At 57.6% G+C, this 15315-nt stretch overlaps 1 protein-coding gene across 1 annotated transcript in view; it reads right to left on the bottom strand.

Moving 5' to 3' along the window:
* The window catches only part of ADAMTS2 (ADAM metallopeptidase with thrombospondin type 1 motif 2), a 214447-nt gene that overhangs the window by 66698 nt on the left and 132434 nt on the right, over positions 1 to 15315 (bottom strand). Inside the window, exon 5 of the mRNA XM_032395767.1 lies at positions 769 to 852. Coding sequence (XP_032251658.1) covers positions 769 to 852 — 84 coding nt within the window. The remainder of the gene's footprint in view (positions 1 to 768; positions 853 to 15315) is intronic.

Raw genomic sequence — 15315 nt, 5'->3', positions numbered from 1 at the left:
CTGTCTCCAGGGTCTTTCTCCTCCTGCTGCACAGATCCCCACATGCTGCTAGGAACGACAGCTCCAAGTCTGACAGCAAGTGGAGGTAGGAAGGGCAAGAGAGCCCAGTTAGGGCAGACGCGACACAGAGGACAGAGAAGCTAAGGACGGGAGGACTCGGGTAGCAGAGGTGGGCGGGAGGCGAGGTGAGGGCCCAAGTAAGCGCATGTTTCTGATGCTTTGACACCTGGGGCCATGCTGACCCTGGAGGGACTGCCCCTCCTGGGGTTAGCCAACTCCTAGAGATACTAAGCTACTGGCTCTGGAGCATGCTTTTCAAATGCAAACCAGCGAATTCAGAGTCCACACCCCCAGCCACCTCCCTCAAGGGGCTCTCATGCTCTAGTCACCCTGGGCGGGGACTCGCCAACTGTGGCCCAGAGCCCACAGGAACTATTCACGCCAGCCAGTCCTACAGCCGCTCACCCTGTGTGGTCCCGTGTGGGCGACAAGCCATCTTTTCTATGGCCGTCATCTCTTGAGAGGCTGGCCGCCCCACACCTGAACAAGAAAACCTACGTTTTACAACAAGAGGTGAGGCGAAAGGGGGTCAGGAATATGGGGGTGGCGCACAAGTTCCTTGTTTCTTTCAGGTACCACAGGGGCAGCTGGGGACAGGCACCGAGGCTTTGGCCTTCAGAAGACGCCCGTGCCTCGCTGGAGGGCGCCCTTCATCCCACAGGGAACAGGGGCTCTGCAGCGTCAGGAAGACACCCGCAGCTCACTCACCTTCCCGTAGCTCAGCAGGATTATCCGCACCAGGACGACATTGATGTGGGCCCCCAAGGACTCGTCATGATAGATTTCGTTGACCTGAAAGACAACCGGGGAGGTGTCAGCAGGAACCACAGGCCCAAGGACCACCTGCCGCTGACAAGGTAGGGCCCAGGGGAGGCCCTGCCGACTCACCCACGCTGTGCCGTGCCCTCCGTAAAATAGGCTTCACAGTCCCGGTCTCATGAAGTTTTGTGAGCACTGAATTTCCCCATGTGTGCAAAGGATCGGTGCTGGCGAAAACAGTAAGACGCCGTATTTGTCACCACACTAAATCAGACTGCCTGTAGCTCCCCATGAAGTCATGGGGGGGCAGGGTGCACACCCCTACACACAGACACCCTTGCCCAGCTTTGAGGTTCAAACTCGATTTTTTAGTCCACAGTAAGACAATAGCTCTAAAAGCCAGTTTTTCTTAAGAGAAAGTTTCTCTCTCTCTCTCTGTCGAGTAAATAAATAAAACCTAAAAAAGGGGGGGGGGGCACCTGGGTGGCTCAGTCAGTTAAGTGTGTGCCTTCGGCTCAGGTCATGATCCCAGGGTCCTGGGATTGAGCCCTGCATCGGGCTCCCGCTCAGCGGTGAGTCTGCTTCTCCCTCTCCCCCTGCTTGTGCTCTCTCTCTGTCAAATAAATAAATGAAATCTTTAAAAAAGAGGAGAGAGAGAAAGGGTTTTTTATCTCCCAAGTATTGCTTTATCTCACGGGCAAGCCTGGCCAACTTGACTCACAGCCTTTGACCAAAAGTCATGGTGTAGAAGCGAAGAAGGTGGTGACATGGGGAGGTCCCGCTGCAGCTGGAGGGGGCAAGAGGGAGGAGGGGGCAGAGAAAGGTCGGGCGGGATGGCTAGGTTTCACTGTACTCCTTCCACGCCTGACCCCCAGTCTATGTCTCGAGTTGGGGGGACAGGGCAGGGAGAGTAAAAACAGCCCTGATATTTGGGAAGAAGCCAAAAGTAGAGAGAGCTTGGTTCTGCTATCTGGGACCTGGGAGGGGACTGGTTCATATTGAGAAGGGGTGGCTTCAGAGGGCCCAAATGGAATGCAGCTCCCAGCTATACTTCAGGGATCCAGGGACGGTGGGCAGGATAGTTGGGGGCTGGCTTGTGGGTTGGTCTGGGGCTGGGTGGGGGGCACTACTGGGCCTCAGAGGGAGCCCAGGGGGTGGTGGACTGCAGGAGAGGAGGCAGATGTTGCTTGGCCACAGAAGAGAGAACAAACCCCGATTGACCCCAGCTGCAGGGCCTCAGTCTGGAGGGTTACTGCCCAGGGCAGAGCATGCTGGGACAGATGTGCACAGATGCAGGGTGGCTAGGCCATGGGGAGGCGGGGCAGGGGGTGAACAGCCCTGCTGTGGACTGAATCGTGTCTCCCCCAGATTCACTACTCCCAACATAGTGCAATTTGGAGGTGGGGCATTCGAGAGGCAGGTAGGGTTACATGATGTCATAAGGGTGGGGGTCCCCATGATCAGATCAGTGCCCCTACAGGAAGAGACCCCAGAGAGCTCCCTCGCTCGCTCTCTCACTACCACGTGAGGACACAGCAAGGAGGCTGTCCTCAAGCGAGGAAGAGAGCCCTCACTAGGAACCCAATCAGCTGACCCCTTGACCTTGGACTTCAGCCTCCAGAGCAGGGAGACATTAACGTGTGCCGTTTAAGTGACCAGCCTGAGGTATTTTGTCAGAGCAGCTTCAGCTTTAAGACCTGACCCTGCCCCCTAAGGCCTTCGGAACGCGAAGAGCCTGAGCCACCTCCCATGGGCAGGGTCCCATTTTCCCTTCTATTCTGGAGTGAGGGGGGCATCAGATATAAGAACTAATGAAAGCTGCCTTTTTCCCCACGTGTGAGCTTTGGTATGTAGATGTCCATCCTGCCACACAGACAGCCCCCAGCCCAGCAATGAGCCCCTTACAGATTTGAAATGGGACTTCTCATACTGAGCCACCCTGGCCTTTCATGGAGCCCACCACCCCCTGGGGGCCAGAATCGCCTGGCCTGGCCTCTCCTTCTCCACGGACCTCGGCAAGTACCCAGCACACCCCTCCTTCTCCACGGGAGGAAGCTATTGGTCCCATTGCATGTCCAGCACTATGTTAGCATTTGGGATGCGGCAGTGAACCAGCCCGGAGCTGGCCCTCTGTCAGGAGGTAGAGAGGGACACTCAGAAGTCACAAAACCAGCTTTACGATCACGACGATGCTGATGAAGACCTTGAGGAACTGGCAGGGAACCTAGAGGGCATATTCATGGTGAATCTGCCCTGGTGAGGCTTGGTGGGCCCCCTAAAGAGGTGGCATTTCGTCTCAGAGATAAGAAATGAGAAGGAGTTAGCTCAGCAAAGCCGGGATGGTGCTCCTGGCAAAGAAAGCAGCATGTGCAAACATCCTGGGGTCAGAGGCAGTGACATGCGTTCCAAGGACTGGGCAGGGAGAGAGGGCCCCTGAGGCCAGACCACAGAGCCATTCAGGTAGTGAGAAGGGTTCCAGTTCTATTCAAAGAGCAGTGGGGGATGTGGAACCATGACAGAAAGATGGCTCCGGCTCATTTATGGAAAGCAGATTCAAGTGCCCACTACAGCAGTCAAGGTGTCAAGTGTGGGCATAGATTTGGGGGTGAGTGGAGAGAAGGAACAGATGTGAGGAGTGATGTGAACTGGAATGGGGGCACCTACACAGCCCCGGGACACTCTGGGCCGGCTCAGCCCCATCCCCTTGTTGGCAGGTGGAAGCAGTCCATCTTTGCTGTGCACGGAGTCGGGGAACGCAAAATGTCTCGGGGTCATCTCTCAGAGCCTCCCCAGAAAACGAGGGGCTCGAGGCTCCCTTGACAGCCTGACCGTGCCTCTCCGGGGCCCACGCTCTAATGGCACTTCTCAGAGCTGGTCTGGGGGGCACCTCGAGGGGACCCGCCCGCCTGCGTGCCTGGTGAGGCTCTAAGCCCAGGGTGTGACAAGCTTTAGGAAGACAGGAAACCTGCCTTGATACTCGGAAGGGATTCAGGGCTGAGTTCACAGAATTAGCTCATTTTATGCCCCCAACAGCCCTTGGAGGCCAGAATGAGAGGTCAGTCCCACCTGAGCCATGGGGAAGCTGAGGCTCTGAGTGAGGGGGTGCTTGTTGGTCCCCACAGGCAGGAAGGAGACGTAGGGCTGGTCCCCTTCCCACCTCCCACTTCCTGGCCCAGACCTTACCCACCAGGGCGCAGGACCCTCCTGTTCCCCTGACCCCTGCCACTGTGCCCATCTCAAGTAAGGGGTCCTGTGTCCTTGGATACTGAGCAGCTCTGACCCTGACCCCTGATTCAGGACCGGGCATGAACAGAAGCCCAGGAATGCCACCACTCAGCGTTAAGCTCTATGAGGCAGAGGCCCACATCCTGCTGGGGGCGGTGGTAAGGCAACCGGAGTCTGGGGTCAGGCCACTGAGCAGGGGCCAGGCAGGGGAGGCCCTGCCTTCGGAGCTGCCTGTCGGCTTCAGCTCGGATCGGCTGGGCTAGGCGCCCTGCCCCCAGCCTCCCGGGCCGCTGAGGAGCATTCCCAGCAGATGGCCAGCAAGGAGGCCAGGCTGGGTCAGGCTGGCAGTTCAGGCCTACTCCGGAGACTCTCCCAGCTCTACCTCCCTGGTCACTTCCAACTGTGGTGGGCCTTCTGTGGTTCTCTCCCCGAGGAAGCCTCTGTCCCTTCCAGAGGGGCCACTGCTCCACGCAGGCTACTCTCTCGGGGAGTCGGCGGGCTGTGCCCTGGCCTCCCCCCATGACACCTGTCCGACAAGGCAGGGCAGTGCTGAGCGGAGGGGCCCCTCCGCCCTTTGCCTCTGCTGGCCTGAGGAGGGGGCCGTGCCCTGCCCGCCGGGGGAACATGGGCCTTTCAGGGCCCTGTAAGATTGCCACAGCTCTTGAGCCCACGGGATGCTGCTCAGATGCTAGAAGCCGGCAGGGCCCACACGGCCACGGAGCCCACTGGGAACGATGAGTACAATTTCCAGGGAAATGCCTGCATCCTTAATAGGAACACAGCGACAAGGCTTCTGCCGAGCAGACAGCTGCCAGACGTGGCAGAGTCAGCGAGGACGGAAGGCAGCCCCCAAACATCTCCCGCACGTCTCCCCCCGTCCTCCCGTGACCCCGACCCAGTCTCCCAGACAAGCAGCAGGGCCGGGGGCTTCTTATGCAGAAGGCTTTGATGCTGCCCACATCCCCCACCATGCACCTTCACCACAGGCAGCACTCCGCGGATCCAGCTTCCCCTGCCTCTGCCCTAAACCCCCAGCGCCCCCCCAGCCATGCCTTCAGGCTGGCCCTCGGGCCGCTCGAAGCTGGCTCTGGCTGCCTTCTCTGTGCTCCGCTTCAGCGACTCCGCCCGGGGAGCCCCCGGTCTCGGCAGCTCCGCCTTCTGCCAAGCCTGGCTGCCCTCTCCAGCTGCTTGTGCAGCGGCCCATCCCTGGAACTCCCTCTCCCCCTCTCCAGAATTCTTGAAATATCTGAAGAGCATCTGCAAAAACAAAGTCATGGTAATAAATGTGTTTCAAAGAAGGGGAAGAGTTATGCTTCAGCTTAATCCCCATCCACTCCAAGGCCTTCCCGCTGCAACTGGAATAAAATCGGAGCTGTGCTGCTGCTTCTCAGGCTGCCCTGGCCTTGCTCACTGTGGTCCAGCCACTGGCCTCCGTGCACCTTGTACAGAGAGCGCATCCCGACCTCAGGGCCTTTGCACTTGCTGTGCCCACTTGTCTATCCACGCTCCCCCCCAACACGACTGTCCCTGCTCACCCCAAAAGTACCCCCGAAAGTAGCTGCTCCCAGACTGGACTAGGCACTTGATAGGAGGGGCACCTTTCCTCCTTGCTCACTGCTGTGTGTCCGGCAGCATCTAGCACCTAGTAAAGGCTCAGTAAAGAGTTCTGAATGAATGAATAACTTTGGAGAATGTGGAACGATAGGAAATGGGCAAACTGTGACAGTGGTGGGGCCCAGGATGCCCTGTAATGACCGAGACCCCAGCTAAGTGCCCAAGTGTGTTCCCCACCCCTGCCCCACCTCCCCGGAGACCTGTGTGCTGGGGAGAAGCTGCTCTCCTCTGCCCAGACCACAGCGGGAGGGGAAGCCGGGACAACGTCCTTGAGCCCTGTCTTGAGAAATTGATCCTGGAATCTTTAAACCTTGAGGGAAAATGTTCAAAGCCACAGCCCTTCTCGGTGCAGAGAGAGGCCAAGGGCTCTCGTGTTTGGGGAAATACACTGTAATGCACCTTTTGTTTATGCAAAGACGTGGCCAAGCTTCTGTTCTGGAATAGACAATAAGGAAGGACACAGGCTGTGCATAATAATGTAAAAGTTCGCCTTCTTTGTGGCAGAGTTCCACCCTGGCCACCAGCGAGCCCTGGCAGGTGGCCGAAGGCTGCTGGGCAGAGATGACTTTCTCCTCTGCCAGGAGGATGCGGGGACGGGTGGGCAAAGGGAAGACTGGGCGGGGGTCGGGGCTCCCTACCAGGGGCAAGCAATGGCAGAGCAGGGCAGGGTTCCCATTGCCTATGCCCAGCCTTCAGGAAACTGATCACCTCTTCCCCCGAGCTGCACCCGCCACCGCACCAGGGAACAGGCCAGGCCCGGAAAATCTGTTGTGAGGCCTCAGGAAGCGGGACTCACAAGGTGCTCTGTGGCTACTCTGGGAACCCCTGAAATGACTGGGAGGAAGTCCGGTCTCTCTGACGACCCTTGGGAGAAGGCATAGACCGTCCTAGAGAAAGTGCGGGGGGAAGCTGGGGCAGACGGGTCTGCGGGCTTCCGGGGAAGAAAACGTTCATGGTGGGCATCTCCTGATGCACGAGCAGGGCAGCGAAGGCCTGGTCTTACCACGAGGAAAAACGTGCCCTTTGCAGATGTTCTCTCCTCACTGGTTTCTCAGCCAGTGCTTCACAGGCAAGGCAGGTAAACACACGGCCTAGCCTCTCTGCTCCAAATATCAAACGGCCACGAAATGCAAATGGGCAGGATGGGTCGTACATACAACAAACATGGGAGGGGGGCATTTTCCGCAGCCCACACTGCTGCCCACCAGGCGCGTGCGTGTGTGTGTGTGTGTGTGAGACCCACACCGGGGGTTCTCCCTGCCAGGCCCTGCTGCGGGTAAGGGATAGCCACCCCCCACGTGGGACCCGATGTTCCTGCTCACTGACCAACAGCTCATCAGAAAGGGGGTAATGCTACAGAACAGGGAAGGACGGACTCTGCTGAGGCTGCAGGCCAGGGCCTGGTGTCCCCCTGAGGCCACTGGCAGGGAAGGAGCAGAGGGAAGGCAGGGATCTTGATTCTTGCTGGCAGCAACCCCAGCCCCGGAGAGCCTGGGGGCATCGCCTCTCTGTCTGATGTTCCCTGGAGCTCCTTGGCACTACATGACCACAGAGCCCCAGGGACCCGACGTGGCGTCTTGCCCAGAAGCTTTTGGGGGAGGGGCCCCTCGTGGCATCCTCACCTCCCCCCAACCAGTCTGAGTTTGAACATGACCTTCACCCCTGTGCTGTGATCTCTGTCATCTGTGTTCAACTGGGCACCATGATGTCATCTGAAAACAATGCTTTTTCCTTCCATGACTCACATTTTTCTGCTGCCCTATCACCATTTTGAGCCAAAGAAAGAGAGAGGGAAGACACCATCGTGAGGAGGTGTGGCCATGGAAATCCTTGGGGACAGCAACAGGGGAGGAGAAAGTGTCCTGACTGATGAAGGAGGTCAGGGGAGGGGGCTGAGAAGAGGCAGGACATCAGACCCAGGGTCACAGCGCCCATCCCTGTCACTGCCCTCCCCCCACACCTCTAGGGTCAAAAAGATAGATTCTGAGGGCTATGGGCTTTCCGCTTGGACTCTGAGGGTGCAGTCCACTCCCAAAGTGGCTCTAAGTGCCAGGTGAGAAATGGGGGTGCTGGTGTGAGTGATCTGGTCTGAGCAGCAGCCTGGCTCCCCCAGCCCCAGAGGGGTGTGCGTGGGCTCCAGACGCCGCCGGTCTTATGCTGGCTGTGGACCAGGAGAGGCTGCAGAGGGGACAGGGCATCACAGCACCTGACCTGGACGAGGTGGGGCTTGGCACACCTGAGCAGTCCAGGTAAAGGGTCCTGGGGCCAGACCTGACCTCCCCCCCACAAAACAAACGGCCAGGGCTCAGGCCAGCGTCCCCACTGCCGCCAGGGCCCCCAGGGGTCTCCACGAGATGAGGGGGAAGGGAGGGACCCTGCCAAACAGGCGTTGACCCAGAAAAGCCTGAGAAAACCAGGAGAGTTCAGACTGTCATGTGTGTCCCCGGCACAGGCAGGGCTCACGAGGAATTTGGAGCTCCCAGCAAAATTCAGAAGCTTTGCTCCAAGCCTCCTCGCAGCATTAGACTCACTGCCAGGCTTGTGTGCCACGAACACAGCCCTCCCTGAGAGTAACTCGCTCGCGTTCAGCGCCCTTCCTAACATCCAGGGCATAAAGATGAACACAGTAGGATGCGGTTCTGTCCTTGCGTGCGCCACGTGGCCCTTCCCACCACCAGAGTCTGCCTGAGTCACCGAGCTCCCCTGTCAGCCCTTCCTTAACCCACTTGGGCCCAGGCTCTGACCAAACACCCCGAAGTGTGGAGCAAGGGAACCAACTGGTGGACGGGAAGGCAGATGAACGCCCTCCGCTACACAGGGAACCCGGGACCAAAGGGACACTTCTTGGAGGCACAAGTTCTCGTTGCCAGACATGGGCAGGGAGGGGGTACATGCACAGCCCTGCCCCCACACCTGGCTGTCTCCTGCTCCCCAGGCCCGTGTCCCACATCCGCTGGGTGCTTGCTGTGCTAACTCGGACGCTGCTCCCCTGCAGGTTGTTCCCTCTGCCAGCATCACCATCTCGAATGCCCTCATGAGTCTGTTAGATTGTTTTAGCTGCCCTCTCCCTCCGCTGGACCTGTGCCCCAAGAACTGGGGCGGGGGGCTCTAGAACCTGTTAGCTCCTAAAGCTTTAGGATGAAGCCCAAGCTCCCTCCATCTGGCCAGCTCCATCCCCCAAGGCCTCCTGGCCCCAACCCCCTAAGCCTGCCCCCCCCAACCTGCTCCTTTCCCAGGACATGCTGAGGCTGTGGCTCCCTTTGCAGGGAATGGAACCAGCTCTGGGCTCCCCTCCACTGTGACCTTCTCCCCAGCCAGGCAGAGGGCGCTAGCTGGGCCCTTGTCCACCTTACTGACCTAAAGCACGTGAGTGTGTCCCTACGAGAGCCAAGCTTCTCGAGGACAAGGGCTGGGCTGGTTTGGACGACTGTGGCCCCTCGGTACACTGTGACGTTCCAAGACCTGAGCGGCATGCTCCTCACGTCATCACACACCCTGCCCGGGGGGCTCTACTACCCCTGTGTTACCAGTGGGGAAACTGAGGCTCAGAGACATTGATAAACTCACCCACTGAAGCATAAGTGGGAGCTGGGGCAAAGGCTTTCGAGAGCGTGATTTGGCAAATCTGAAATTAAAGCCACGCGTCCCTGTGAGCTGATGATGCAAGCTTCTAGCGTCTACGGTGGAGAAAAAGCTTTGGCCATAAGGAAGAAGGGACAAGGACACTAAGCCTACGGGGACAACTTTTCCACGGACAAGTAGAGTCTACTTTTTATGGGAGTCTGTGGGACCATAGTCACTTTAGGAGAATTCACTCACTCACTCATTTATTCAAAAGGTGTTTACTCAACACCTACTATGTGCTGGGCCCTTTGCTAGGTGCTGAACATGCAAATGAGGTAAGTAGACCCCCTGAAATTGACGTTAAATGTGTGACACCTTTCTATGAACACCTAATCCTCCCGAGACCCACCACCAAGCGTCCCTCTGGCGGGGGAGCAGGACCCCCCAGGATCACTCCACGGGAACTTGGCACCCAGGGAGCAGACTGGCAGCGACAGCCCAGGCTGGCCCAGACCAGGTGCCACACTCTCTGCTTTTCCAGCTCAGCTGTCACCTCCTTGCTGGGGTCTGCAGAGACTAGGTCCGCAGCTGCCTCTGGCTTTTTCCGAGGAGTGACAATGCCTGGCCCTCCTTGTCCATGGGGACTCTAACTCGCGCGTTGACAACCGTCAGCTCCCCCAGGGAGGCCAAGGGCAAGCTGCTCCAAGATTTCCACATCAGCTGTCAGGCGGCCTCCTGGAGAGGGGAGGGAGGTCGGGGAGAATCCTGGGGGTGGGGTGGGGTGCCACAGGCTTCAGGGAAGAAGAGGCACCATGGGTACCCCCCCCCACATTGGAACTTTCTCCACCTACATCATCATCACTGCAGGGGGGGGAGTCTCTACTGTCCTACCGTCCACCCCGCCCCCACTGGAATGTGAGCTCCGTGTAGGCAGGACCCCCCTCCCGACCCCCTCTGGGGTTTCCTCAGCAGCACATTCCAGCACCTACGGCTACGTCTGACACAGCCAGGTGTTCTGTAAACATCACTGGATGGAGGAAGGAGTGAGCGAGCAAATCTTAGAACAGGAAGGCACAATAGATGGAAAAGCCAGGGGAAAAGCCAGGAGAGGCACAGAGGTCGATGGAAAATGGTCTGGGGCAAGGGCGAGTGATGTCAAACGCTGCTGGGAGATCCAAGAGCCGAGGTGAGAATGTGTCTTGGCTCTTCCTCAAGGATCCGGGAGTGCTCGCTCTTTAGGCCACCACAGCAGGGAGGGGACAGGCACCTGGGCCAGGTCCCCAGGGAGGAATGCCATCTGCCATGCCCTGGCTGCACCACCCAACCCCTCCGAGCCTCGGTGAGCTTGTCCAGGAGAGGGGACTCAGGGGGCCACGGGGACAATGTGGAGACATCAGCTGAGTGCCTCCTCCCACGGGGCTGCCAGGCATAAAACCTCAGTCTCCTCAGGCTTCGGGGGGAGGCGTTTCTGATAACAGAAGGCATAAGCCCCACACTCTCAAAGAGAGAAGTTTCTCTTTTTAGACCCCAAACCAACCTCATCACTCCCCTGTCACAGTACGGCAGGGGACCCCAGGCATCAACCCCCTTTGGTGCCCCTCAGCCTGACACAAAAGGCTTTGCCAACCTCATCTCCTGCCTCACTCCAGGACCTACACCCCAGCAGGGCCCAACCTCATACTGTGATGCGGCAATGCCACTGGGCCTTTGCACATGCTGTTCTAGCATCTTCAGCAACACCTGCATGCACCAGGTTCCTCTCCTCGTTGACCCCTGCCTCTGCTCTGGGGCAGCTCAAGAGGCCCTCATCTGCGACGCTCTTCCCTGTGACCCCAGAATGCCCTCTATTTGCACAATCAGCACTTGCATTAACCAGGGTGTCATTACTCTTCCCTTCCTTGCTCCCCACCCCTCCCACGTTCCAAACTCTCTAAGCACGGGGACATGACAGCTCACTTCTGTACCCCAGTGCCCAGAATGGGGCCCGACTTAGGACAGGGGTTCAGAGAGCACCCAATGCACGAACACATAGCCAGGAGTGGCTCACGTCCGCGGGATGCTCTCCGCAGGCCCGGCATGCTGCGAAGCACTTTCCTGGTGTTTAACTCGAGTCACGCTCACGCCAGCCCTGGGAGGTGGCATTAATTATCCCCCATCACAGCACACAGCAGGGCAGGCAGTCGCCTCCTTTCTTCTAGGCCAGAAGGAACCATCCACCAGCTGACCGGCCAGACTTGTCCTGCGGTCATGTTCTGATTCACTTGTGCAATGTGAGGTCTTAATTTCAATTTGTTGCTGACATTGAAAAATAATTAGATTTCCCATAAAAGTTGGATTTCCAGCTTCTTATGAAAAAAAAAAAAAGAGCTGGCAACAGTGCATCTGCTTCTTCCTCCATGACCACAAGAGAGGGGGACCCGGGAGGGCATCTCTGGGGGCGTGGCCTCTCCCAGCGCCCCAGTCCCCACCACTCCCTACTGCCCACGGCCTCCTTCACCCGGGCCTCCGCCTCCCGCCTGGCTCCCGTCAGCATAGGAGAGTGCGGCCCTGCCTCAAGCATTCTCTCGGCCTCACACACACACCGCCGGTCCTGACTGCTGTATCCCCCGGCAGCTCGCGAGGACGTGTTCTCAGGCCAGTGGGCACGCGTGAGGAGGCCCCACCACAGCCTGTGCCGCCAGCACAGCCTGGGGGACTCCTGGAGGACTTCTGCTCCCCGTTCTCCCACCCTGTGCTCCGGCCAGGCCCAACCCCAAACGTGTCCCCCGCTTGCCGGAGAGCCCTGCTCACTTCCCTTCAACTTACAGGAAGCCAGTTTCAGCGTCCGGTTCCAGAGATGGTTTTCTCTTTCCCAGGAACCAGAGCCAGAGACACAGGAACGGGGACTGGGGGCAGCGCCTTCACCCTGGCTAGTCTGCAATTCCAGGGCCAGTTCACGAGATGACACCGCCCCCTCCCCCTGTCCCCCGGGGGACCAGCAGAAAACATTCCGGTCCTGCCACTGCCTTCCCCACCATCGCCACACGGCCCCAACATTCTTGGAAGTTGGTGAGAAATGGAGCCTCTATGCTGATTATTTGCAAACCCTGGCAGGGCTTTGGTAAACCCAGGCCAATTTCTGGATTAAATTAGAAAAGAAAAGAGGAAAAATATTGGAATCCTGGCACAGAGAGAAATCATTCATTCAACAAAACTTGTTTAAGAACGTACTGTACTGAGGCTTGTCCCCACGCTGGCGCAGGGGGTAGGTCAAAGGGTATGGCCTCTACCCTGGAAGCACAGAGGCCTCTGTGGAGCACAAGTCTCTGTAGGCCTAAGGAGTGTGTCTGCCCTCCGCAGAAGAGATAATCTGGGGGCTCAGGAGTTCTTCCGGAACACAGGCAGTTAACAGAGCTGGGAGAGACAGCTCTGTCTGCCTAGAAATCTGCTCTTCCTACTCTGCTGTTTTAAAATGATTATTAGGATCAGCTCATTTAATTGCTTTAGAAAGAATCCCCAAAGTGACCTCATAGGTCCACTGAGCCGGCAAGGCTAGGGTGGGGGTGGGGGTGGACGGAGGTCTGAGCAGGGAGAGGATGGAGCTCAGCTCAAGGGCGAGGTCCCCGACGGTGGCCTGCAGGAAAGGGCTGCTCCAGCTGCAGAGAATTGACGGTCTGCAAAGGGTGAGGAGAACCTCATCTCCTGGGGACCGTGCAAGCCTTTATGGTTCTCAGAGTGTGTGGATGGTGTAAAGATGAAGAAACCAGGTGCAGGACAACGCGGGAACTTTGCCAGGTAGACAAAAGCTAGGATTAGGATGTAGCTGCTTCTGACTCCAAAGCTGGTCCTCATTCTTTACCAAGCACGTAGGGACCGCCAGTTCACTGATGCAGTGGGATGTGAATGCAAACTCTAGAGCACTGGGGCCACAAGGTGAGCTCAAAGCCTGTGGGAGATTTCTCTGGAGCCAGGTAACAAATATTTCCTGAGCACCAGGGAGTGACTATGTTCAGCGCACTATGCGATGGCACAAAAGCGGCCACAGACAATCCATAAATGAGTGGATGTGGCTGTATCCCAAAACTTCATTTATTTATTTTTTTTTTAAGATTTTATTTATTTATTTGAGAGAGAGAGTGAGAGAGAGAGAGAGCACAAGAGGGGGGAGCGGGAGAGGGAGAAGCAGACTCCGTGCTGAGCAGGTAGCCCGATGCGGGACTCGATCCCGGGACTCCAGGATCATGACCTGAGCCGAAGGCAGTCGCTTAACCAACTGAGCCACCCAGGCGCCCCCAAAACTTCATTTAAAAAAAAGGATGATGGGCCGGATTTGGCCCTTGGGCTGTAGTTTTGGCAATCTTACTTTAGAATCTCTGTTTATCTTGAAAAGTTCTGTGCATCTTGCTTTAGCTCAGTAATATGCCCAAGGCTGGTTTCATATAAAATTGATGTTTTAAAATGTTTGCCATCCAAAAAGAGTGGCACTTCTGGGGCAGACCGTGGTGGCCTCGGTGGTCTCTGTGGCCTCTGGCGGACATTCCCAGGGACAAAGAGAGGACCGTGGGCCACCTTCCAGGGCAGGCCATCACCGACCGTGGTAGTCTGCCTCACACCTGCAAGGAGCGCAACGGGACCGGCAGCTCCCTAGGCAGTTCTAGGTCTTTGTGGACACTGAGATCCCAAGCAACACACCAAGGCCTCTGGTTTCTCAGAGAAGAGCAGGATTAGTTAGTGCTTCAGCTAAAGGCTATAAGCCCCAGAAGCAGCACTGGTTTTGGGCCCAGGTTGCAGATTTCTTGAAGTCTTGGCACAAATTGTACTTTTCTCAAAATGCACGTGTGAGCATGTTCCTTTAATCAGGGCTCCAGTCCTCCCCTGAGGTATTCGTCACCTGAGCCAGGAGAATAGCCACCATCTGTGCCTGCAAGGTAACTGGAGGGGCCACGAACACGGAGGCCACATCCTAGCATGGTTCCTGGGGCTTCCAGGCACACATGGCCACCGCACCAAGTTTGGAAGCAGAGACTAGCTCAGGGGCTGGCAGAGCAGGCCTGGGAAAATGTGATGCCCCAATATACCCAGCAGGTGTGTTCAGGCATGTTGTCCGCAGCCCAGCCTAGGAGCACCAGACACAGCAGGGAGCACGTTTCTAAGGAGAAAGGGTCAAACGGAACAGCAGGTCCCAGTGCACTGAGAGAGTCTGTGGACGAGGGGAGTCCTGGGCAGAGGGAGGCTCCTCCTTCCCAGGGCTGGGTCCAGCGGAGGCCACAGCATGAGCCAGGGTTGAAGGCAGGGAGGACCAGAAGCAGGAATGGGATGACAGCAGAGCAAGGCCAGCTGTGGGAGCCACATCGAAGCAGGGAGCCCAGGCCGAGCAGTGGTGCGGGAATGGGGGCCTGAAGGAGCCAGTGTGGCTGGACATGCCACACAGCTGGCCACAGCTCCTAGTTCTGCCCTCACAGCCCTCTTAGCGGTGGGGGGGGGAGACCCTTCCACCCTTGAGCAATGGATAGAGGTTCTCGGACGGGCTTCCCAGCCTCTCTGACTAGGCTAAGGATCCCTGGGCCAAGGGGACGGGGCCTCATCCTGGGGTTTGCCAGCAACCTTTGAGGCTCTGGCGTCTGAGAGCTAAAAACCAGTGTGAGGGCCCCAGAGGATGAGGCCACTGCCCACAACCTGGTCCCAGTGCTTAGAAGGCCCCAGCACCCTCTTCCGCACAGACTTCTTCATTTCAGCAGAAAGCCAAGAGTGGGTATGGCTTTGGGCTGAGCCTCTGGACAAGCAGAGGATGAAGAAGGGCCTTGGAGAATGGGGCCCTGAAGCAGACAGGATGCACAGGCCACATCAGGTTTCTGGGGATGGTCGGGCTGGGCTGCGGGGGTCTCAGTGCAGGGCTCATGTTCCCGAGTTCGTGGGCCAGTGACCAGGGCCCATATCTTCAATTTACCCTGGGCCGCAGGGATTTGATAATAGGAGACATTCTGAGTATGGGGCTGCTGTGGCTGAACTCAGCAAAAAAAGCCAGGTGGTCAGTGCAAGGCCACGGGTTTGGGAAATGATGCTGCTGACAAGCCATGGGAGTCTGCCAGGGTGACTGGAGTGAAATTCCAGAAG

The sequence above is a fragment of the Phoca vitulina genome, unplaced genomic scaffold (genome assembly GCF_004348235.1).
Source record: "Phoca vitulina isolate PV1807 unplaced genomic scaffold, GSC_HSeal_1.0 scaffold87, whole genome shotgun sequence".
NCBI lineage: Eukaryota > Metazoa > Chordata > Mammalia > Carnivora > Phocidae > Phoca > Phoca vitulina.
This window is presented reverse-complemented; position numbering and strand designations above follow the sequence as displayed.